Here is a 25,334-nt window from a genome sequence, read left to right as displayed (position 1 = left end):
AGTCTGTTTGTTTGGTTGTTTGAAGGATCGTGTGCTGTGGCTGGCAGTTGGAAGCTGTGAGCTTCAAAGGAAGATCTGAAAGCTAGAAGCCTCTGGTAAGTGGCTGAGCCTTAATCAGTGGGCGGGGCATTTACATAAGCCAGGGCTTTATAAAGCAGCGCACAAGCAACCAGGGAGCTTTTGCAAACAGGGGCTGCTAACAGGGAGTTTTGCAAGGGAGCTTGAGAAGGGAGTGGGGGTCCCTTTATTCCCCTTAAAACCTGTAAACCAAACTACATTCAAAACCTTTTGCTTAAACAACCCTTTCATTAACTAGGAGACAATGCAGGCAGAAGCCCAGCTGCAGAGTGGGGGCTATCCAGTTTATTGCGCTGAGTGCAGCATGTATGATTACCTGCCCTGTGGGTGGGTGGCGTATTTGTGCATTCGGTGCAAGGAGCTCCTGGCCCTCAGAGACCACGTACAGACTATGGAGGCCAGGGTAGCGGAACTGGAGGAGCTAAGGGAGGCAGAGAGGTATGTTGATGAGGCTTTCCGGGACACTGTAGAATTGTCCCAGTTCTGGTCAGACAGCCCCTGTGCTGTTGAGGAGGATGAAAGGCCCAGGGAAGCAGAGCAGTCAACGGGAGCAGAGGGAAACCTTCCCATAGTTGGGACCCTCCTTCCAGATGGTGCCAGGGTTACCTCTCGTACTGAGTTTGCCTCTCCGGGGGAGGGAACTCTAGTTGCTAGGAAAAGGCAGGTGTTAGTAATGGGAGATTCGATCATTAGAAACATAGATAGCTGGGTTTGTGATGACTGGGAGAACCACATGGTGACTTGCCTGCCTGGTACGAAGGTTGCGGATCTCTCGAGGTATCTGTGTAGACTTATGTGTAGTGCTGGGGAGGAGCCGGTGGTCGTGGTACATGTAGGTACCAATGACATAGGGAAGGGTAGGAGAGACGTCCTGGAGGCCAAATTTAGGCTGCAAGGGAAGAGACTGAAATCCAGGACCTCTTTGGTGGCATTCTCAGAAATGGTCCCAGTTCCATGCGCAGGGCCAGGTAGGCAGGCAGAGCTTCAAAGTCTCAATGCGTAAATGAGACGATGGTGTAGAGAGGAGGGGTTTACTTCCATTAGGAACTGGGGAAACTTTTGGGATGGGGGGAACCTATAAAGGAGAGATGGGCTCCACCTAAACCAAAGTGGAACCAGACTGCTGGCACTTAACATTAAAAAGGTTGTAGAGCAGTTTTTAAACTAGGAGATGGGGAAAAGCCGACTGCTGCAGAGGAGCATGTGGATCTGACAGAGACTTCTGTTAGGGGAGAGTCTAATGATAGAGAATCTCCAGGTTATAGTCAGGAGCAGAGGATGGAGGAGGATAATGTAAGGGCCAGATCAGATGATAAACATTCACATAAAAAAGAATCGGACACATCAGAAAAGGGCAGACAAATAAACAGTGACAAGTTTTTAAAGTGCTTGTACACAAATGCTACAAGTCTAAATAATAAGATGGGTGAACTAGAGTGCCTTGTGATAAAGGAGGATATTGATATAATAGGCATCACAGAAACCTGGTGGACTGAGAGCAATCAATGGGACACAATCATTCCGGGGTACAAAATATATCGGAAGGACAGAACAGGTCATGCGGGGCGGGAGGGGGGGAGGGAGTGGCACTATATGAAAGAAAATGTAGAATCAAATGAAGTAAAAATCTTAAGTGAATCCACATGTTCCATAGAATCTCTATGGATAGAAATTTCATGCTCTTAATAAGAATATAACATTAGGGATCTATTATCGACCACCTGACCAGGACAGTGATAGTGATGATGAAATGCTAAGGGAAATTAGAGAGGCTATCAAAATTAAGAACTCAATAATAGTGGGGGATTTCAATTATCCCCATATTGACTGGGAATATTTCACTTCAGGACGAAGTGCAGAGATATAATTTCTCGATACTTTAAATGACTGCTTCATGGAGCAGCTGGTACGGGAACTCACAAGGGGAGAGGCAACTCTAGATTTAGTCCTGAGTGGAGTGCAGGAGCTGATCCAAGAGGTAACTATAACAGGACTGCTTGGAAATAGTCACCATAATACAATAGCATTCATCATTCCTGTGGTGGGAAGAACATCTCAACAGCCCAACACTGTGGCATTTAATTTCAAAAGGGGGAACTATGCAAAAATGAGGGGGTTAGTTAAACAGAAGTTAAAAAGTACAGTGACTAAAGTGAAATTCCTGCAAGCTGCATGGGTGCTTTTTAAAGACACCATAATAGAGGCCCAACTTCAATGTATACCCCAAATTAAGAAACACAATAAAAGAACTAAAAAAGAGCCACCGTGGCTTAACAACCATGTAAAAGAAGCAGTGAGAGATGAAGACTTCCTTTAAAAAGTGGAAGTCAAATCCTAGTGAGACAAATAGAAAGGAGCATAAACACTGCCAAATTAAGTGCAAGAATTTAATAAGAAAAGCCAAAGAGGAGTTTGAAGAACGGCTAGCCAAAAACTCCAAAAGTAATAACAAAATGTTTTTTAAATATATCAGAAGCAGGAAGCCTGCTAACCCTTGATGATCGAGATACAAAAGGAGCGCTTAACGACGATAAAGTCATTGCGGAGAAACTAAATGGATTCTTTGCTTCAGTCTTCACGGCTGAGGATGTTAAGGAGATTCCCAAACCTGAGCCGGCTTTTGTAGGTGACAAATCTGAGGAACTGTCACAGATTGAAGTGTCACTAGAGGAGGTTTTGGAATTAATTGATAAACTTAACATTAACAAGTCACCAGGACCAGCTGGCATTCACCCAAGAGTTCTGAAAACTCAAATGTGAAGTTGTGGAACTAAGGTTTGTAACCTGTCCTTTAAATCGACTTCTGTACTCAATGACTGGAAGATAGCTAATGTAATGCCAATATTTAAAAAGGGCTCTAGAGGTGATCCCGGCAATTACAGACCGGTAAGTCGAACGTCGGTTTCGGGCAAATTAGTCGAAACAATAGTTACGAATAAAATGGTCAGACACATAGAAAAACATAAACTATTGAGCAATAGTCAACATGGTTTAAGTAAAGGGAAATCGTGTCTTACTAATCTATTAGAGTTCTTTGAAGGGGTCAACAAACATGTGGACAGGGGGGATCCAGTGGACATATAGTGTACTTAGATTTCCAGAAAGCCTTTGACAAGCTCCCTCACCAAAGGCTCTTATGTAAATTAAGTTGTCATGGGATAAAAGGGAATGTCCTTTCATGGATTGAGAACTGGTTAAAAGACCGGGAACAAAGGGTAGGAATTAATGGTAAATTCTCAGAATGGAGAGGGGTAACTAGTGGTGTTCCGTAATGGTCAGTGCTCGGACCAATCCTATTCAACTTATTTATAAATGATCTGGAGAAAGGGGTAAACAGTGATGTGGCAAAGTTTGCAGATGATACTAAACTGCTCAAGATAGTTAAGAGCAAAGCAGACTGTGATGAACTTCAAAAAGATCTCACAAAACTAAGTGATTGGGCAACAAAATGGCAAATGAAATTTAATGTGGATAAATGTAAAGTAATGCACAGTGGAAAAAATAACCCCAACTATACATACAAATATGATGGGGGCTAATTTAGCTACAACAAGTCAGGAAAAAGATCTTGGAGTCATCATGGATAGTTCTTTGAAGATGTCTGTGCAGTGTGTGGAGGCGGTCAAAAAAGCAAACAGGATGTTCGGGATCATTAAAAAAGGGATATGGAATAAGACTGAGAATATATTATTGCCCGTATATAAATCGATGGTACGCCCACATCTCGAATACTGCGTACAGATGTGGTCTCCTCATCTCAAAAAAGATATACTGGCACTAGAAAAGGTTCAGAAAAGGGCAACTAAAATGATTAGGGGTTTGGAACGGGTCCCATATGAGGAGAGATTAAAGAGGCTAGGACTCTTCAGCTCGGAAAAGAGGAGACTAAGAGGGGATATGATAAAGGTATATAAAATCATGAATGATGTGGAGAAAGTGGATAAGGAAAAGTTATTTACTTATTCCTGTAATACAAGAACTAGGGGTCACCAAATGAAATTAATAGGCAACAGGTTTAAAATAAATAAAAGGAAGTTTTTCACACAGCGCACAGTCAACTTGTGGAACTCCTTACCCGAGGAGGTTGTGAAGGCTAGGACTATAACAGCGTTTAAAAGAGAACTGGATAAATTCATGGTGGTTAAGTCCATTAATGGCTATTAGCCAGGATGGGTAAGGAATGGTGTCCCTAGCCTCTGTCTGTCAGAGGATGGAGATGGATGGCAGGAGAGAGATCACTTGATCATTGCCTGTTGGTCCACTCCCTCTGGGGTACCTGGCATTGGCCACTGTCGGTAGACAGGATACTGGGCTAGATGAATCTTTGATCTGACCCGATATGGCCGTTCTTATGTTCTAATACATCTGTTAGTCTTAAAGATGCCACAGGACTCTCTGGGTACGTCTATACTTACTTCCTGGTCCGGATGTAAGCGATCGATCTTCTGGGATCCATTTATCGCGTCTTGTCTAGACGCGATAAATCGATCCCAGATCGATTCCGGAAGTGCTTGCCGTCGACGCCGGTACTCCAGCTCAGCGAGAGGAGTACGCGGCATCGACGGGGGAGCCTGCCTGCCGCGTCTGGACCCGCGGTAAGTTCGGACTAAGGTACTTCGAATTTGCGTACCTTAGTCCGAAGTGGGGGGTTAGTGTGGACCAGGCCTCTGTTGCTGTTTACAGATCCAGACTAACACGGCTATCCCTCTGATACTTGTAAAAGAGGATGTTGCCTAACAGAGCACTGGTGGGGAGGGGAGGAGAGCAACTTGAAGAAATGGAGACTTTGTGACAACATGGGAATGAACCAAAGAAGGGGAGACACCTTTTTTGTGCTGAGATCAGGCTTTAGGAATGGTTTTGAAGAAGGGAAGGAAGGTGGTGGAATACAAGGAAAGATGAAGGAGGAAAAAGTGGTGAGACTCAAGGATGTGAAGAGAGTTGGCAGAGAAGGATAAAGTGAATGGAGTGCAAATATGAGGGAGAAAAGAGTGGAATAAAGAAATGAAAGACAAAAGAGGAAGAAGCAAGAAGTCCCATTTTAAGATTAGACACTGTTTCTACATTTTATGATATTTCCCCTGCAGAAAGGAGGGAAGTCCACTTGAAATTTTAAGGTGTGAGGGGAATCTCAAGGCCAACTGCAGCCTTGTGGAAGGGGCTAGGACAGTGGTAGGCAACCTATGGCACGTGTGCCAAAGGCGGCATGCGAGCTGATTTTCGGTGGCACTCATGCTGTCCGGGTCCTGGCTACCAGTCGGGAGGGCTCTGCGTTTTAAGTTAATTTTAAATGAAGCTTCTTAAACATTTTAAAAACCTTATTTACTTTACATACAACAATAGTTTAGTTATATATTATAGACTTCTAGAAAGAGACCTTCTAAAAATGTTAAAATATATTACTGGCACGCAGAACCTTAAATTAGAGTGAATAAATGAAGACTCGGCACACCACCTCCTGAAAGGTTGCCGACCCCTGGGCTAGGAGTTGTGAGTGGCAAGTTGAAGTCTCAACCGAAAATGAAGTGTGCAAACCCATGAAGCATCATTTAAGTAATATTGGTGGTATAGTCGCATATACAGGAATCTTTCTGGGCATGTGCTTCCTTGTTCTAGATGGAAAGGAACCAGTGTGGACTCCCATTCCAAACACACATAAAAAAAGGGAGTGTGTCAATATTCTGGCTGATAGATACATTTCTAGAAAATACCTCAGTCAGTCTAAGGTAGTTGACAAAAAATGGAGTCTACATTTGCATTAGTCTCCTTAAACTGCAAGTACTGTAGTAACATATCTAGATTTGTCAGTGGGGCACATTCTTTAAACATTTTTAAAAAAAAATTGTCTGTCAGGTCAAAAAGAATGTTTTTGCACTGCTTCTCCTGTCCTCCCCATAACCTCTCCACTTTAATTGAAGCTTTCTAATAGTCAACTTACATTTAATGCGTCTTGCATGCCTGGGAAATAGGACATCCATGGCAGCTGTCAGGGCAGGCAAACATGCAATCTCAAACAGTAACCTGGATTTCCAAACAAGAACATTGGACTCCTCGGGTATTTAAAGAATAAATTTTAGGGTCCTTGAAACTTTTATCCAAGAATTGTGCAGCACACTTAGTAAAGCTTGATCTTTATGGTCTCTTCTTACAAATACAGTGCTTTATTAGAAAATATGGCAGTCTTTCTTTTGATTGATTGATGGATTCCTTAGAAAACATCAAGAATAGGCTGTAGTCATTTTCACCTCAAAACTGCGGGGAAGAAGAATCTAAAATCTTCGGAATTTACACACATTTTTTTTTCTTGTTTCTATATGGCTATTCTGATACCAGCTGTTCTAAGGTGCAAGGAGAGTCACTAAAAATGTTTATGCATTTAAACTAACTTGCTGATACTGGACCAAACGATAGAGATGCCACAGACCTTTTAAGGTCCTGCAGTGCAGTTTGCAGGACGTCAGTGCTTTCAGCTTATAGGTTAGGGTAAATGCCACATTTGCTTTACCTTGGGGACCATGGCAAATACATGTTATCTAAGATAAGGTTGTTTATACATGCCGGGCTCTAGCATTATTTCTATGAAACATTCATTTAGAAGAATGGAATGACAGGATCAAAAGATAAGTTTAAGTGCTCTGAAGTTACTGGTGATAGTTGTCATGTTGTTGGTATTTTAAGTGAAATAAATTGGGTCATTCAAATGTAAAGGAAATACACTTATGAAATTTTTCATACTTAAAATAATACTTCTTACTCTTGGCATCCTATAGCACTTTCTCCATTGTCAGGGCCTAAAAACTTAGTTGGTCAAAATGGAAGTTTTAAATTCTGGAGAAATGCCTAGAAAGAGGGTTTTATAGAAGAATAGTTTTTTCAGAACTTTGTCTTCTGAACCTAAGTAAGATATTAAAAATTGAGTTCAGCAGACACAGGGATGCTATTTTTTTCTTTTCCTGTGGGACAAATTAAATTGTGATACAAACGGCCCTGCAACATATTAAACTATAAAATGACTGTCTAAGAGTGGCTCTGTACTCTGGGATTGTGTTGTCCAGAGCTAGGTGGGAGGAGGGGATGCTTTGAGGAGGAGTTTAGGTACTGCAAGGACTTGGACTATTAACTTCTAGGTTCAGTGTTCCCTACTGAGAAGACCATAATCTTGAGAACTCATCAGTTTTTGCTATCCTGCAGATTTCCATTGTTCTAATTGATAGCCATTGCCTTGAAATGGGTTTTAGAGTAAAACAGAAATTGCTTCCTATAGGAACCATGATACAGATAAACGTGAAGATTCGTATGAATCTATTTTGCCCGTCTTTAATTGTAATACAAAAATCCTTGGGGCCAGAGACTCCGGAATGGGAAGCTACTTCAGAAATTGCAAATCTACTATTTTTGTATGTAATACCAGGAGTTTTAAATCAAAACAGTTTTTGAATAATGTAAATCTCTGTATAAGTGAACTTTCTATCTACAGAAAATCCAGAGTTTTGCTTTTAAAATAAAAATATGAAAAGTATCTTTGATAACAGCCTAAGTTTGATAAACATTTGATTGGTCCAAATTTATAAACCTCTTCAGTAATATTTTAGAAAATGGAAGTTTCTAATAGATGAAATCTTCAAATTGGAAATTTTGCTTTGTCTTCTCTGCTTTGAATTTTTAACTGCAATTGGCACAATTTAATATTTGTCTACAGGTTCTACTCCTGGGGGAATTCTGCACCAGTGCGCATGCGCAGAATTCATGTCCCCCGCAGATTTCTTTGTTTCCCTGCAGAAAAATGACTTTCTGACAAGGAAGCAGAGTGAAGCTGCAAGAGCAGTCTCACACCATTCCCTAGCTGTGCAGGTACATTGTTTCAGGCACCCGGAGCAGCTGGTGGTGAGGTAAATCACTGCAGGGCTGGGAACACCTCAGCCAGTGGCTCCTACCCAGAGGAGGGATCAGCTGCTAGTCCTGGCTGGGCTGGAGGCAGGAGAGGATGGGACTTCCTCTTCCCCTGCAAGGAGTGGCTGGGGCTGTGTTCTTCCTCTCCCCTCCCCGCTTCTTGCCCACATTGCTCCTCAGCTGCAGGGGGAGGGGTCACTGTATGAGGAGCTGCTCCACCATCCGCCCAACCCCCGCCAAGCCTCACCCCGTATACCCAGAATCCCCCTAGCCCTCCATACCCAAACCCTACCCCACTGAACTTCAACCCCTGCATTTGGAGCCCCCTGCCTCGAAACCCCCACCCCTGCACCCAGACCACCCCCCACTGAGCTCCCTGCACTCAAACCTCCACACTGATGAGCCCCAACACCCTGAGCCCCCCCCCATCGAGACTCCCCACGCCACTCCCAACTAACTTGACTCAGATCCCCAACCCACCAATCCCCATTCCCCTGGCAGACCTCCCTGCAGAGATCCTCACAACCAGATCCCTCTGCTGAGCCCCAACCACTTTTGCTTGGAAGCCCCTGCAGAGTCCCATTGCCCTTGCACCTGGAATCCCCTCAACGAGCCTCTGTGCATCCAAATCCCCCCACATCTAGACCCCCCACTGAGCTGCCTTCACTCAGATTGCCCCACACAGAATCCTCTCACCCCACACCTGGATCTCCCCATACTGAGTCCCTCTAAACTTGGATCCTGCCTGGTTGAGCCTGCCTGCCCCACACCTAGTGCGCCTGGTGCAGGGCCCCAGGGTGTTTCTGGGGCAGGCATAGGCCTTGTGCTGTGTCAGGGTCAGGTGCAGCCTCACCACTGAGTCCGTGTCCCGGGGGTGAGGAGGCTGCAGGGTGATCCCCACCTTTGTACAGCCAGTGGCCTGTGCTCCCCACAGCCATGCTGGAGCCTCTGTATTTATTTATTGACAAATAAATCATGCAGAATTTTAAAATGTTGTGTGCAGAATTTTTAAGTTTTTGGCACAGAATGCCCTCAGGAGTAAGGTTCAAATGCCAATATGCGGACAAACTACAGGTGTGTTAATTACTCTGGTGTCTCCTGGCCTAGGAAATGGGCACCTTGAGATGCTTCCCTGTTTTGGGATTTCCTGTGATGGCAGAGAACAATGTCATTGATCTAAATCACTGGTTCCCAAACTTGTTCCGCCGCTTGTTCAGGGAAAGCCCTTGGCGGGCTGGGCCGGTTTGTTTACCTGCCGCGTCCGCAGGTTTGGCCAATCATGACTCCCAGTGTCCGCGGTTCGCTGCTTCAGGCCAGTGGGAGGTGCTGGAAGCGGCGCAGGCCGAGGGAAGTACCGGCCTGGCCCACCAGGGCTTTCCCTGCACAAGCGGCGGAACAAGTTTGGGAACCACTGATCTAAATATACTGACTGAGCATGTTTTTTTAAATTGTTTTATGTATACCTCCAAGATAACCAATTCCCCCCTTAAACCCTTTTGTTAGCAAATTATCCTAATATAATCAAATCTGTTTGTGTATTGAAAGATGTCTATTCACTTAATTTTCCATGTATTTTGTATTTTTAAGATTCCTGGATATCCCAGTCAGCTTCATTCCCTAGAAATCAGAAACAACCAGGTGTGGATTCCTTGTCACCAGTGGCCTCACTTCCTAAACAGATTTTTCAGCCGTCTGCACAACAACAACCTTCTAAACAGGTTAAAGTCACATGTGCAAATTGCAAAAAGCCCTTGCAGAAGGGACAGACTGCATATCAGCGCAAAGGATCAGCTCACCTGTTTTGTTCCACTGCCTGCCTCTCATCATTCTCGCATAAACCTGCTCCAAAGAAACTCTGTGTTATGTGCAAAAAGTAAGGGATATTTTATTCTTTGTTCCCTTAATACTTAAAATGCAAAAATATATGCTTTATGATTAAGGAGCATTCTTCTTTGAGTGATTGCTCATGTGTATTCCATAATAGATGTGCGTGCTTGCCATGTGCACTGGTGCTGGAAGTTTTGCTGCTAGCAGTACTTGTAGGGGAGCGCCTTAGCGACCCCTGTAGTGGCGCCTTCATGGCGCGGTATAAGGGGTGCTGCACGCTCCTCCCCCACCACCCTCAGTTCCTGCTTGCCGCCAGTGAAGGTGGTTTGGAACTGCTCTGCTCCAGGTCTGCTGTAGCTTGTCCCCAAAACTGCTTGTTCGTTCAGTGTATGGTACCTGTAGTTTAGTTTAGTTTAGCTAGAGCGCCCGGGCCGGAGCATGCCCCGTGCCCCGGGTTTTAAGTCGTGCAGCACTTGTAGGCGATCTATGCCAGTGAGTGATCCGCACACGGACAGTTTACTCTGTTTGGGGGAAACCCATCTCAGGATTGCTGCAAGATTTGCAAGTTGTTTAAGACTCAGACCAAGAGAGAAAGGGACATCAGGCTCTGGGCTATTCTGATGGAGTCGACGCTGACCCCAGCTCTGGCGTGCCGCTCTGAATCGGCACCGGGCAGCGCAGTGTTGGTGTGCGGCAACCCTTTGGCGCCATCGACTAGTTGGTACCGCTTCCCGTCCACGGGGCACGCCAAGAAGATTAGGAAGAGGCCTTCTTTGTCGCGGCACTGGAGTAAACCCGGGATAGAGGCTAGACCCATGTTGGGCAGTCCTCGATCCCCACCGGCCTCTAGGCCTCTGACTCAAGTCGAGCCTCAAAGTAGCCCAGCCCATTCGACGCAGGCCGCCCCAGATGTCCGGATGCCCTCCACACTGGAGGATCTGCAGGTGGCCCGGGATGTTATGTCCATTCTGGTACCAGGAGCACTGCTGATATCTGTCCCAAGCTCCAGAGGCAAGCCGCCGCTGGGATCACCGCAGTCACCCCGGCTCAGTACCGGTCTCGGTCGAGGAAATGTTCCCACTGCTGTTGGGCGCCCAGCATCCGTTCAGGGCAAAGGCCACGGGGATTGCCTTTGACGCCCACCAGGGTGTCTGGTTGGGTTCCGTTTGACCGAGACTCTTGGCACCGCTCCGCCTCAAGGTGCAAACACTGACAGGACCAAGGCAGATGACGTCAAAGGTCCTCGTCTTGGAGGGGTTATCGCAGCCGGTTATGGCACGAACATCGTTGTTCCCGTTCGTCGTCCTGCTCCAGGATTCTGCCACGGCATCACCTCCGCAGCCCTGAGCGTCGATTGTTGGCGTCTCGCCGTCGCAGGTCCGCCCGCTGGAGCTGATCACGGAGCAGCTGTCACCAACAGTACCGGTCCTCCACGTCAGGATTGTGGTCCCGTGGTCTGCATCACTCCCAGCGCCACCACTCCTCCCAGTCCAGGGACAGCGGCAGGTTGTATGTCAGCCCGGCCTCCCTTCATAGTCGTCCATCGCTGGGCTGAACAGCCGGCTCCGCCGGTGCCACAGCAGGTGCAGTGGCCCCGGGCCCTGTGGACAGCCCAATAATACCAGTGAGCACCGTGGCCCTCGATGCAGTCCCTGGTGGGGGCTTGCTCGGTGGCCGGAGCATCAGAAGGACCGTCGGCCTCCCTCTCCAGACCTCCGAGGAAGGAGTTGGTGGGACGTACATCCTTGGCACTGTGCCCAGAGACCGACCAGGTGGTGGAACCTCCGGTGGCGATACAAAGTACCACGCTGGCCTCCTCACCCTTCCCGGATGAGGCGATTATGGCCCCTCCTGCCTCCGTCCCACAGGAGGACTTTAGGGCCCACCAAGAACTCTTAAAAAGGGTGGCATCAAGCCTCCACCTGCAGGCAGAGGAGATGGAGGAGCCCTTGGACTCCCTGTTTAATTTACTGTCCTCCTCGGCACTGGTCAGGGTGGCCTTGCCTCTCCGTGAAGGGGTGGCGAAAATTTCAAATGCCCTGTGACAAACCCCAGCCCCACTGGCCCCCATCTCTAAGAGAGCGGAACGCAAGTATTTTGTACCCGCCAAGGGGCATGAATACTTATACACCCACCCTGCTCCTAACTCCCTGGTCGTCGAGTCGGTCAACCACAGGGAATGGCAGGGCCAACCAGCCCCTACCCCAAAAAATGAAGATTCAAGGAGGCTGGACTCATTTGGAAGAAAAATTTATTCGTCCTCGAGCTTCCAGCTACGGGTGGCGAACCACCAGGCTCTCCTGGGCCGGTATGAGTTCAATCTGTGGGGCTCCCTGCCCACGTTTGAGGACTCCCTCCAGGAGCGCGACAGGAAAGAATACAAAGTGCTGGTGGAGGAGGGCACAGCGGCTGCCAGGGCAACCCTGCAGGCAGCTTTGGATGCAGTGGACACGGCTGCGCAGTCCATGGCCTCCGCAGTGTCCATGAGAAGGGCGTCATGGCTCCTGCTGTCTGGGCTGTCCAGAGAGGCGAAGACCTCCCTGCATGACCTCCTGTTTGATGGCAAAACCCTGTTTGTGGAACAAAGGGATACAAAGCTGCATGGTCTGAAAGACTCCTGCACGACTCTCCAGACTCTGGATCTCTATGTTCTGGCTCCGGCTCAACCTAAGTTCAAGCCACAGCAGACTCCCGCTCAGGCCACCCATTCAAAATACGAGACCGCTTATAAGAAGTCGTGGGACTATAATAGGTGCCCACAGAGGCAGTCTCGACCTGCCCCCCAGCCTACCACAGGCGCCAGGGGGTCCAGATCTTCCCCTATCTGGACAACTGGTTGGTCAAGGGCAGCTCCCGCTCGCAGGTGCGGGATCACGTGGTGCTCCTTCTGTTCACATGCATTACTTTGGGCCTGTTGGTAAACAACACCAAGTCCATGTTAGTCCTGGTACAATGTATAGAGTTTATCGGGGCGGTCCTGGACTCCTTGTCGGCCAGAGCCTCCCTCCCATCGAACAGGTTCGAGATCCTGAAGGGGCTCATCGACACGGTCACGAGGTTTCTGGGGACAACAGCCAGAGTGTGCCTCCAGCTCTTAGGTCACATGTTGGCGTGCACATATGTGGTCCGTCGTGCCAGACTCAGGATGAGGCCCCTCCCAGTTCTCTCAGGCCAGAAATAGGATGGACAAAGTCCACACGATGTCCGAGCCAGTGATCACCTTCCTACCGTGGTGGTCCTCCCCGAGAAACATGCTCCAAGGGGTCCTGTTCAGGGGCAGGGCCCCGTCGCTGGAACTGGTGTCTGGTGTGTCGGACCTGGGATGGGGAGCCCATGTGGGGAACATTCAGACCCAAGGTCTGTGGTCGGCTCAGGATCTGACCCTCCACATAAACGTCAAGGAGTTCAGGGCGGTATGGCTGCCATGCATGGCCTTCTGCTTGCACCTGAAGGGCCGAGTGGTCAGGGTCCTCACGGACAACACGGCATTGATGTTCTACATCAACAGGCAAGGCGGGGCCCGATCCTATGCCGTGAAGCCCTCAGGCTGTGGGACTTTTGTATCGCTCATGACGTGCCTACAGGCCTTCCATTTGCCAGGCACCCGGAATGCGCGCACAGATCGCTTGAGCAGGGACTTCTCTTCTCAGCACGAGTGGTCTCTCCACCTAGAGGTGGTGCACAGACTTTTCCAAGTGTGGGGAACTCCCCACATGGATCTGTTCGTGACTCAACAGAACCGTCGCTGTCTCCGGTTCTGCTTTGGGGATGGGGCTGGGACGGGGCACTATCTCCGATGCCTTCCTCCTGTCCTGGTCAAGCCAGTTTCTCTATGCCTTTCCCCCATTTCCGCTGATCGGCAAGGTCCTGGAAAAGTTAAAGACGGACAAGGCCCGGGTCCTTCTGATTGCCCTGGCATGGCCCAGGCAGCATTGGTATGGGACCTTCACGGGCCTGGCGGTCGCCCTGCCGTGGCCATTGCCGTCCTGCCCAGTCCTACTCTCCCAGGACCAGGGCTGCTGCCTCCACCCCAACTAGCGGCACTCCACCTCACGGCATGGCTGCTCAGTGGTTAGGTAGAGAGGAAAGGATGTGCTCAGAAGGTGTTCAGCGTGTCCTCCTAGAAAGCAGGCGGCCCTCCATGCACCAAGCCTATTTGGCAAAGTGGTGTCGGTTTTCCAGATGGACGGAAGAGCAGGGTGTTTCCCCAGTGGCCGCCCCGACCCAGCTTATTCTGGACTACCTCCTTCACCTTAGAGCCCAGGGCCTGGCGCCCTCATCAGTCAAGGTGCACCTGGCGGCCATATCGGCCTTCCATCCGCCGGCGCAAGTCCACACGTTATTCTCCCATGCTATGACAGGCCGATTCCTTAAGGGGTTGGATCGTCTCTTCCTATATGTTAGGCCCCCAGTCCCACAGTGGGACCTAAACCTGGTGTTGGCTTGTCTCACGGGGCCCCTGTTTGAGCCACTAGCCACGTGCTCCTGGTCATACCTCTCGTGGAAGGTGGCCTTCCTGGTTGCGATCACGTTGGGTAGGCAGGTCTCGGAACTCAGGGCCCTGACCTCCAAACCCCCGTACATGGTGTTTCATAAAGATAAGGTCCAGCTCCGCCCACACCCTTCATTCCTCCCGAAGGTGGTTTCCGCCTATGACATGGGTCAGGCCATTTTTCTGCAGGTCCTCTGCCTCAAGCCCCATGCATCCAGTGAGGAACACCGCCTCCACACGCTGGATGTGAGACAGCCTCTGGCCTTTTACCTGGAGCGGACTAAGCCATTCAGAAAGTCCTCACAACTGTTCATCACCTCGGCCGAGCGCATGAAGGGTTGGCCGATCTCCACTCAGTAGCTCTCCAACTGGATCACCTTGTGCATCCGTACTTGTCATATATACTGAGATTTGGAAAGACATGGCAGAGAAACATAGGAAGACTGTTCCATCTACTGGGAGTTATGGGGGAAAGCCCTGGCCTAGGCAATGGCTGGAAGGGAAAGGGAGAAGAGCAATAAGCTGGCAGGCCTATGAGAGAGCCTATTGCAAATATATATAGAAAGTCTTAAAAAGAAGCCTGGGAATTATGAATTCAATCCTGAAATCACTCAGGAGCCAGATAGGTCACTCTTCTCTGTATGTGTGAAGGGGTGGGCACCTGCTGGAGTCTGGAGAACGGGGCCTTGTGGAAACTATAGAAAGCAGAGTTGAAATAGTGAAGGCATGAATAAGGGCTTGAGGGCTTCATCCCATTTTGGGGTCAAGGCAGTGTAATATGGGCAGTATTACAGAGGTAATTAAATATATTTAGACAGTGTTCTGCATTTTCAATTTTTACCGATTTTCACCGCTAAATTACCTTTTTTTTTTTTTTTAAAGAGTTCGGTTTTTTTAATTGATTTACACCCTCATCAGTCCACTCAGTATTTTTTTCAGATACTTATTTTTGTTAAACACTTATGCTTTACATAATTGTTGTGTCCTGCAGCTCTGAGATTGAAGCAGTTACTCAATGTAAAACTCAGAACACACACACACTGGAGGTCAGAAAATCAAACAATGTTAATATTGTGCTATGATTGGCTCACAAAGACATGCTGCCTGCCTATTGTTTTGCATCTGTTTAGAGCGGCACTAAATTTAAACAATCAGTCCTCCACAGATAAAGATAACTAAAGTAAAGAGGTAAACGTGGGGCAAAACCGCAAATCTGTGCCTGAATACCAACAAAAAATCAGTACTAAGAAATTTTCAAGGAAAGTAAAGACGGGAGTGAAGAGGATGCATTGCGCTGCAAGAACTGTAGCACTGAGGTCAGTGCTCGCGCTGACAGAATAAAGGAGCACGTTGAAAGCAAGTGACACAAGAATATGACCCCGGAAGTGTTTGATGCCAAAGATTCTTTTTGGAATGTCATCCAGGTATTGCACTCCTTCCTCAAGGTGAATTTTGCAGCAGACTGTCACAGTTATGCCGGAGTGTTTCAACCATTTGCCACTAAAGATGGAATTTCAAATCTGAAAGGGGAATTAACTATTTACACGAACATTCCTAACCTGACAATATGAAACTGGATGTGCTAGCTTTTTGGGACAGTCATCAAAACAAACTTCCTGACTTCAGCAGAGTGGCATGGCAAGCTTTGAGTGTACCCCTTGGATCTTACTGATGCAGAGCGCTTATTTTTAAAGTTGGACTACCTCCAAGACAGCAAGAGGCTCAACATGAATGAGAATACTTAAAAGAAAATTATGTGAGCATACACAAACCAGGATTTCTGGAAAAACTATTGTCTCTTAGAGAGACACAAAATACCTTTTGTACACGAAAAAAGTTTCAATTATACTGTAGTAAAATGTGTATATTATGCACGTTTTTTTCCCCAATTTTTATTTTTTTAACCCGTTTTCATCCTAGTTTTAATGTCTGGAAAACAAAGAAAAAAATGTTTTTTTTTTTTTTTTTTTTTTAAATAAAAACTGAAAATGCAGAACACTAGACATAAATAATTAAAGGTCATCATCTTGAAATTTATTATTGATTCATTACTCAGAATGCCTAAAAGAACCATTGGGGAGCTTAAAAATTGTACACTAGTAACATTAGACTTTCAAAATAGTTATTCTTAGGGCTGTCAAGTGATTTAAAAAATTAATCATGATTAATTGCACTGTTAAATAATAATAGAATACCATTTATTTAAATATTTTTGGATGTTTTCTACATTTTCAAATATATTCAATTACAACACAATAAAAGTGTACAGTGCTCACTTTATATTTATTTTTGATTACAAATATTTGCACGGTAAAAAGCAAAATAAATAGTATATTTCAATTCACCTAATACAGGTGCTGTAGTGCAATGGCTTTATAATGAAAGTTGAACTTACAAATGTAGAATTATGTACAAAAAATAACTACATTCAAGAATAAAACAATGTAAAACTTTAGAACCTACAAGTCCACTCAGTCCTACTTCAGCCAATCGCACAGACAAACACGTTTGGTTACAATTTGCAGGAAATAATGCTGCCCACGTCTTGTTTACAAGACCTGAAAGTGAGAACAGGTGTTCGCATGGCACTTTTGTAGCTGACGTTGCAAGGTATTTACGTGCCAGATATGCTAAACATTCATATGTCCCTTTATGCTTCAGCCACCATTCTGGAGGACATGCTTCCATGCTGATGATGCTTGTTTAAAAAAAAAAAAGTGTTAATTAAATTTGTGACTGAACTTCTTGGGGGAGAATTGCATGTCTTCTGCTCTCTGTTTTACCCACATTCTGCCATATATTTCATGTTATAGCAGTCTCAGATGACCCAACCCATGTTCTTTTTAAGAACACTTTCACAGCAGATTTGACAAAATGCAAAGAAATTACCAGTGTGAGATTTCTAAGGATAGATACAGCACTCGACCCTAGGTTTAAGAATCTAAAGTGCCTTCCAAAATCAGAGAGGGACAAGGTGTGGAGAATGCTTTCAGATGTCCTAAAAGAGCAACACTCCAATATGGAAACTACAGAACCCGAAGCACCAAAAAAGAAAATCAACCGTCTGCTGGTGGCATCTGATTCATGATGATGATGAAAATGAACATGCATTGGTCCGCTCTGCTTTGGATTGTTGTTGAGCAGAACCCATCATCAGCATGAACACGTGTCTTCTGGAATGGTGGTTGAAGCATGAAGGGACATATGAAACTTTAGTGCATCAGGCATGTAAGTATCTTGCAATGCTGGCTACAACATGCAAACGCCTGTTCTCACTTTCAATTGGCGCTGTAAACAAGATGTGGGCAGCATTATCTCCAGCAAATTGTAACCAAACTTGTTTGTCTGCACGATTGGCTGAAGTAGGACTGAGTGGAGGTTCTAAAGTTGTACATTGTTTTGTTTTCGAATGCAGAAATTTAAGGCACACGCCCCCCCCCCCCCACCACCCCGAGCGGAGTCGATGCATGGGGCAGGGGCAGCACGCGGAGCCCCGTGGCCCCCCTGCCTAGAAGCCAGACCCACTGCTGGCCGCTTGTAGGGCACAGCGCAGTGTCAGAGCAGGTAGGCACTAGCCTGCCTTAGCTGGCCAGCACAACCAATGGAACTTTTAACGTCACGGTCAGCAGCGCTGACCAGAGCGACCCAGTGCCTGACATGCCGCGACCTGGTACTGGGTTGTGACCCGAAGTTTGAAAAATGCTGGCTTAAGGAATATTGCTATATTCCTTAATAAATATGAATCTTTTATTTTGCATGCTGTACGTTCTCTGATGAAAAGGGTCTAAGTATGCTTGGTGATGGGGGACACTCACCTCTTGTGAGTCTGACCAAGTCACACAGTCAAAATGTATGACCCCCTTCTGGGGTAGCAAAGAGTTCAAAAAACTGTCAGCCCTCACCAGGGTTTTCAGCCCTGTCTCTGGGCCTTTTCTAATCCAATCTTTCTCAGGGTTTAGCCCACATTCCCAATGGTGAAACCTGGGCCCGTATACTACTCTGGGTTCCAACTCTCAGGGACCCTATAAACAGCAGCCATGTATAGCTGCGTCCAGTTCACTGTTGTTCCCTGGCCTGCTCCCACGTAGTCCCTTTCTCTTAACCCTTACCTCAGGGCTGAAGTTCTCAGATTCTCTTGCTCCTTGCTGAATGTAAATACCACCAGAACCAATCTTTTGGTTCTCTCTTAGCTCCTGTGATCAGCAAGGAGCACTCTACCTTGCTCCTTTGGATTAACTACAGCAATGGGAGAATCCCTTCCATTGCTATAGTCAGTTGTCTACACTGAAGCGCTACAGCGGCGCAGCTGCAGCACTGTAGCTGTACTGATGTAGTGGTTTAAGTGTAGACATAGCCCTAGTCTTTTAAATTCTCCCCCTAGTCTTCAACTGCTTAGTAAATCTCTGTATTGAAACCAGGGCCTGGACAAAGTTGCCCTTGTTTAACACTTCCTTAGCTTCATGTCTAAACAAGAGTAGAAATCTATGCTACCTATTTTTTTAGTTAGTGATCTTGTATTTTCTGCACTTCCCTCCTCCACCGTCCCCTCTCAGTATCTGATTTACTGGATAAGGAGTAATCTTGCTGCACTGTGTCAATGCCATAGCTACAGGAAAGTTGGCCAGTTTTCCCCCCCAGTTGTAAGATGGCAATACCATCTGTTCTGAGCACATGGAAAAAAGTAGGAAATTTGGTGTTGCACGGTGAGTTTAGTGTTGTTTTGATAGAACACGCTGTTAACTTACGTTTTAATTCAGATTTATAATGGCTGTTTGTAAATTGAGTGATATCAACTGACTTCTAAAACAAGATGAAATTTAGAGAATCTGGCAAAGATTTGCTAGAAGTGATGTGATTTTGGGTGTACCCCATAAGACCCCTTAGAGGTGGTGTGTTTTTTTTTTTTTTTTTAATCCAGCTGTTTAGTAGGTCTTAAGTTGGGCACTCAGAAATTTAAGGCGCACAAAATTGTTAGTCACTTTCTGAAAATTTTGGCTAATGTGTTAAAAGTTCATTATTTTTCTCCTCATTTTTTCCCTTTTTTTGATGCTCTTACTTCTCTCTGATCATAGTCAGTGAAACTATTCGTGCTAAAAGTTAAGCACGTTGGTAAATCTTGGCCCAATTGCTGCCACAGATTGTAAGCTTGTCAGGGCAGAGGTGCTGGCGTTCTTTTTCTGTGGTAGTACACAAGTAAGTTGTCTTGTAGTCTTCTTGCAAAAGGCCCAGCTTCATGCTGACATCTTTTCAGATGAGGGTAGATCTGAAGGTGTCTCACTGTACAGGCAGTCCATGCCTTTTCCAGAAGCAATCTTTAAAGAGTAGCGTACAGCATTCCCTTTCCCCAGAAGCTGTATGTCTTCAGTGCTTTCAGTTCCTCCCAGTTTATAAACTCAGAACTGAACATGGGATAGACTTTTTGGGGACTTGTCCGTCCCCAACACGAGAATGTAACATTCTGTCACTTGACCTCCAGACCTGCCCAGTCTATTCTTGCTTTATACTGCTGAATGGTATTTCCATTGCATCAGTAATTATAAAAAAAACAAAAGCCGTGTGACTGTAAGGAAAAGGGAGATATTTTTCCTCTCTCATAACTTCCGTGGAGGATGTGTGGGGGAGGGGAGGAGAGGAAGAGGAGAGGGAGAAAAGAACCCTCTGGTCCGTGTGTATAACAGTCCTTTGTGCCCAATGCACGGATTATATGGATGTGCTACAGCCCCAGCTACAGAATTTGGCTCTTTAGTTTAAGTTGTAGAGACTCACATTTTTAGTTTTATGGGAGTAAGGTTCTTGTGAAGTAACAGCAAAATTCACTAGCAAATATCACTTGTGTTCAAAGCAGTTAGGCTTATCCATTGTCAGTTGAGTTTGCTTATTATTCTGTGTCTATTGTTAACCACAACTTTCTGATGAATATCTATAATGTATGATGGATTTGATTTGGAGGGGGCTCTTCATTTTAAGAGCTAGAAGTATCTCTTAAAAACTCTGCTGCCATCTGAAAACCAAGTAATCTAACATGTTGAAATAATTAGATTCGTAAGATACCCTACAGTTAAAACTGACTGACTTTAAACCAAGCTTACTTTAAGAACATTTTAATGTAACTTTAGATATCTTGTTAAACCCAAAGTTGGTAAATTGGTTGTTAATATTATTATTATGTCCTGCTATTTTTGCAGAGATGGCCAAACAATAAATGTGGAAGGAATAGCATGCAACAAGGCATACAACTGAGATTATTGCAAATGTTAAGGCGCATAGTGTAGCATGAGGCTGAAGACCAAGTGTATCTAGCATTAGCCACAGAACACAATAGTGCAATTGACTTCTAATGAGGAGAGGTGTGAAGGATTAGTTCAGAGTAATTTATTATTGTTCATTTGGTTAGTCCAAAAATAATCTGCTCTCTCAATTGTATGTTTAATCAGTTACAGCTAGGTAGTCCATATTCAGATTGGTGATTTGGAACTTCTTTAGCCAACTTGATTACTTTTATAAATTGTGCCTATTTTTTATTTAAAATGATGCATTGTAATATCCAAGAACACCAGGCAAATTCAGAGTGGAGTTTTGCTCTTAACAAAAATTTCTGGCTACAACTAAAAAGACATCTCTTCAGTGTCCTATTTCAGAAGAAAAGAATCTCCAAAAATAATAAAATAAAGTGCTGATATTAGTTGTGGCAGTGTTATGGGTTTTTGAGGAGCAAGAAATAGATGTTTATTGACTGAATTAGTTTTTTTAGAATACTTTTTTTATTGTTGGGAAGCAGCTTTTGTTTAAAAAAAATCCGTAGTTTTATGTTTACATTTTAATTTTTTGCATGTACTAAGTTAGATATGTACAACCAGTAACTGCTCGTTAGTAAAAGCTGTTTTACAAATACTCTATCTTCAATATTGGAAGTAATGTAGGGAAAAATAGTAGCCTGATAATTCTTTTGGATATATAACAGAAATTGCTTTGTTTTAATGGTCCATTTGCAATGTTAATGTAAAGTTGCTCATAACTGTATATTTTAGCAAGTAGTATTAAACTCAAGAGAAACAAATGCAACAGATAGAATGATTAATTGACGTTAGTACAGTGGGCTCGTCTTGAAAATAATATTGAACCAAAAGCTGTTTGGAATCTGAGAAATGAAAAGTGCACGGTGGGTGGGAAAAAAGAATCAATTATATTGTTATAAAATACAATTTAAAAAAAAAAAGTTTTATGCTCTAGCGCTTTTGTCTTTCAGAGATATAACAACAATGAAAGGCACCATTGTTGCTCAAGTTGATTCCAGTGAGTCTTTCCAGGAGTTTTGCAGTACATCATGTTTGTCCTTCTATGAAGACAAGCATAATCCCTCAAAAGGAATCTTGAATAAGTCAAGATGCACTATCTGTGGTAAACTAACTGAGGTCAGGTTGAATTTTTGGTCTCAACTCGTAAATTACTTACTAATAGAACATTTATTATTAAAAAGTTGATTGGAAAGAGTGGTAAAATGTCTATTTTTTTAAAGTTGTCCAGTTTTTTGTATTTCTACACTTATTAGGCTTAATATATTTAGCAATTTTATAGCTCTTGCCATCTTCAGTTATGCTTTATAATGGTTAGATAATATTAATTTCTGTAAATTTCTTTATTGAATAAGTCTATGAAGACAGTTGTGTATTACTAACATTTTTGTAGTCCTGCAGCTAACATTTTGGAGTTCACTTTCATTGCTGCCAAGGCTTTTCTTTAGACAGCTAGTAATTTAAAATTTTTATGTTGAATTGATCACTGTTGATCTCCATAAGAGCATAAGAATGGCCATACTGTGTCAGACCAGTGGGCCATCTAGCCCAGTATCCTGTCTCCTGACAGCACTCGCTGCCAGATGCTTCAAAGGGAATGAACAGAACAGTTAGTGAGTGATCCACTTCCTGTTGTCTAGTCCCAGCCTCTGGCAGTCAGAAGCTTAGGGACACCCAGAGCATGGATGACCATCTTGGCTAACAACCATTGACAGCCCTATCTTCCATAAACTTCTCTAATTCTTTTTTGAGCCCATTTATATTTGTGGCCTTCACAGCATCGCAGGGCAATGAGTATCGTAGGTTGACTGTGTTGTGCTTTTGTTTGTTTTGTTTTATTAATTTCATTGGGTGGCCCCTGGTTTCTTGCATTCTTAAAAGGGAGAAAAGTAGAAACAGTTATTGAAAAATGAAATATGGGAGGAGCAGTAACTATTTTGAGGGCTCTCAAAGTATAAATCCAATAGTAATTGATACTGATCAGTACAGTACATACAAATGTTGCCATCAAAACAGTTCAGGATTTTCTCTATTCTAATTGCATATTTTGGAGAATCCCCCTGAGTAATGAATAGATGGTTTGTATAGTAGAATATACTCTTATTTAAATTCTACTAAATTGGGATTACTACATTCTGGATGCAAATACTGGGCCCAGTTTACATAGCAACCTATATGCAGCCTTTTAGCCCCAAGACAGCTTTGTAAATTAAAAGCCAAATATATTAAAAATCCTGCTCACTGCCAACAAAGCGTATAAAGTGCAGGTGGGGAAAATGATGTAAATTAGCTCCCCATTCTCTTGAGCAGCCTTGTGTGAATCCCACCCTGTGACCTTGGATTGGCTTCTAGGGCTGCAAGAACAGCTGGGGCTAGGTTTTTGCGCAGAGATGGCACGGAGACAGAGTTTGCTTTGTTTGTTGTTAAAGTTATTTCAAATGCATATGTCACAATATTATCTAGGGTTTCAGTTGAACCAGATATAGTTTAAGTTGTGATTGTCAAGTGTAGTGCACTGATGAAAAACCTTGGTTGTTTTTTTTCAGATTCGCCATGAAGTTAGCTTTAAGAACATGACTCATAAGCTGTGTAGTGACCACTGCTTCAATAGATACAGAATGGCGAAGGGTTTAATAATGAATTGCTGTGAGCATTGTGGGGAGTACTTGCCCAGTAAAGGAGCTGGAAACAATGTCCTTACGATTGACGGTCAGCAGAAAAGATTCTGCTGCCAAAACTGCGTTGGTGAATATAAACAGGTAACTACTTCTATTTATAAAAAATGAAATTTAGCTTATAAATTAAAAAACAAAACAAACCTTAGTACTGCTAAGATGCATTCTGTTCTTGATTAACTGATTTTCTTGGAACTGTCTAAATATAGAATACGAACAAACCTGAAACACTCAGCTGCTTAACCTATGTGAATTTGTATGTGCATTTGTGGGAGTGGAACTCTACTCATAAATTATTATTGTAAAAGGAGACATGTCTCTTACCCAAAAATACTATTGACTTAAAACAATTGAGGAAGAAAACTTGTATCTTTTTAGTGAAGGCTTTAATTCTTAATGTACTTATTTATGGTGAGCATGACAACTCTATACCTATTGGGCAACCCACTAGTGCTTGGTTAGATGTAGAAGCTCACTTACTTGCTCTTTTAGACATATACGTAAAGTTAAAAATGTATATGGGCCATGTAGTCTGGACGTGGCTGTTGACTTTCTTACCTGTACATTGGATATACTTTTAGTTCCTTTTCAGTGTAGACCATCCCAAGTCCAAAGCTAGGCTTTACCTATATTCCTTCATGCGTGAAGGTTTGAAGGATTTTGTGTCCTCCTTTGCTTAGCTTCCGTGTGCTCTTGAAATTATTATAGCGATTGAAACACATCTTGGTTTTTTACATTCCAGTCTTCAGACAACATTTGCCCCCTGCGTTTGCTTTAGGAAGCAGTGATGAGCCATCACTTAACACTAGTGGGGAGGTTGGAGTGCTGTTCAAACTATTTATGACTGTAGCGATGCGGGACTCACCCCTGCGGCGCCTCCTGCTGGTCTCTCAGGGAATTAGCGCGATTTCCAGCCTGGAGTGCCCTCTGTAGGCCGGTGTCCCACTTATTTCCGGCCCCGTGTCCCGCCCGGACCCCGGTGCCCGTTCTCTGGGGTGCTGCCCCCTGGCAATACCCCAATACGCTGCCTCTGGTTCTCCCCTCTCTGGGGAATCCCCAACCCTCTAATCCCCACCTTGCCTCAGCGTAAGGCTACTGCCAGTCATTGTCTAGCCCCCGCGCCCTGGGGCAGACTGCAATATAAGCCACTCATCACCGGCAAAGTTGGGTTTGGACCTGCTGCCTTTGCCTACCCCTGGGCTGCCCTCTGCAACCCCCAGTACCCGTTGGCCTTCTGCTAGGCCGCAGCCTGGGGCTTTCCAGGCTGGAGTCTCCCCAGCTCCTCTGCCTTTCCCCAGCTCTGCTCCACTCAGGTACTCTGCTCTGGTCCCTGCAGCCAGGTCCATCTCCCTCTATATCTAGAGAGAGACTCTGTCAGCTCCTGGCTCACTGGCCTTTTATAGGGCTAGCTGTGGACTGATTGGGGCATGACCCACCTGTGGCTGCTTCCCCAATCAGCCTAGTTGCTGCTTTCTCCCAGCCACAGCCCTCCCCAGAGCTACTTTTAACCCCTCCTGGGCAGGAACGTGTGATCACCCCGCTACAATGACCTAGCAGGATAATTCACAACCCTTGTTATTTATTAAATTTTTGGGCTGGTCCACTGTAGAAATTTAGTTTTTTCTATAGCGTGCATCTTTTATCTGAGATGTCATGGTGGCCTCGTATATGCAGTGTTAAGCATCTAGGGACTGTGTTTTAGGACTTCTGAAATGAATGTTCCACTTGTAACATATGCCTATATTTTCTGTAGTTTTGGAGTAAACCTTTATATACATGAGATGATGTGTTACTTTACCAAGGCTTCTTTGAGATGGTTGTACACCCAGCTGCGTTGAGGATTCTTCTTCATTTCTTTTCACTTTTTGAAGCTGGTGAAATACAATCAGTCAGAGGGAGCCCAGTATCGAATTAACAAAGCTCCATTATATTTGATTAATAAAAAGCTCTATAATGTTTGATCTCTGTTCTATATTGCTATTCCATTTTTGAACGTCAAGTGCAGCTTGCCTTTACCCTTTTTGGACTGCTTCTTTGAGCTTGTACAGAACTCAAACAGTATTTCTGGGAATGTATACA

The 25,334-nt window shown here is 44.8% G+C and overlaps 1 protein-coding gene across 39 annotated transcripts in view; it reads left to right on the top strand.

The window, feature by feature from the left end:
* Positions 1 to 25,334, top strand: part of ZMYM2 (zinc finger MYM-type containing 2) — a 186,047-nt gene that overhangs the window by 41,437 nt on the left and 119,276 nt on the right. For all 39 annotated transcript variants that reach the window (XR_010601090.1, XR_010601089.1, XR_010601088.1 and 36 more), the window contains 3 exons: positions 9,556 to 9,841; positions 21,534 to 21,699; positions 23,127 to 23,339. Coding sequence is in view for 35 of the 39 variants with exons in the window: in XM_065595363.1 (XP_065451435.1) it covers positions 9,556 to 9,841; positions 21,534 to 21,699; positions 23,127 to 23,339 (665 nt within the window). In the remaining 4 variants the exon portion in view is untranslated. The remainder of the gene's footprint in view (positions 1 to 9,555; positions 9,842 to 21,533; positions 21,700 to 23,126; positions 23,340 to 25,334) is intronic.

Source organism: Chrysemys picta, chromosome 1 (assembly GCF_011386835.1).
Source record: "Chrysemys picta bellii isolate R12L10 chromosome 1, ASM1138683v2, whole genome shotgun sequence".
Classification (NCBI taxonomy): domain Eukaryota; kingdom Metazoa; phylum Chordata; order Testudines; family Emydidae; genus Chrysemys; species Chrysemys picta.
This window is presented reverse-complemented; position numbering and strand designations above follow the sequence as displayed.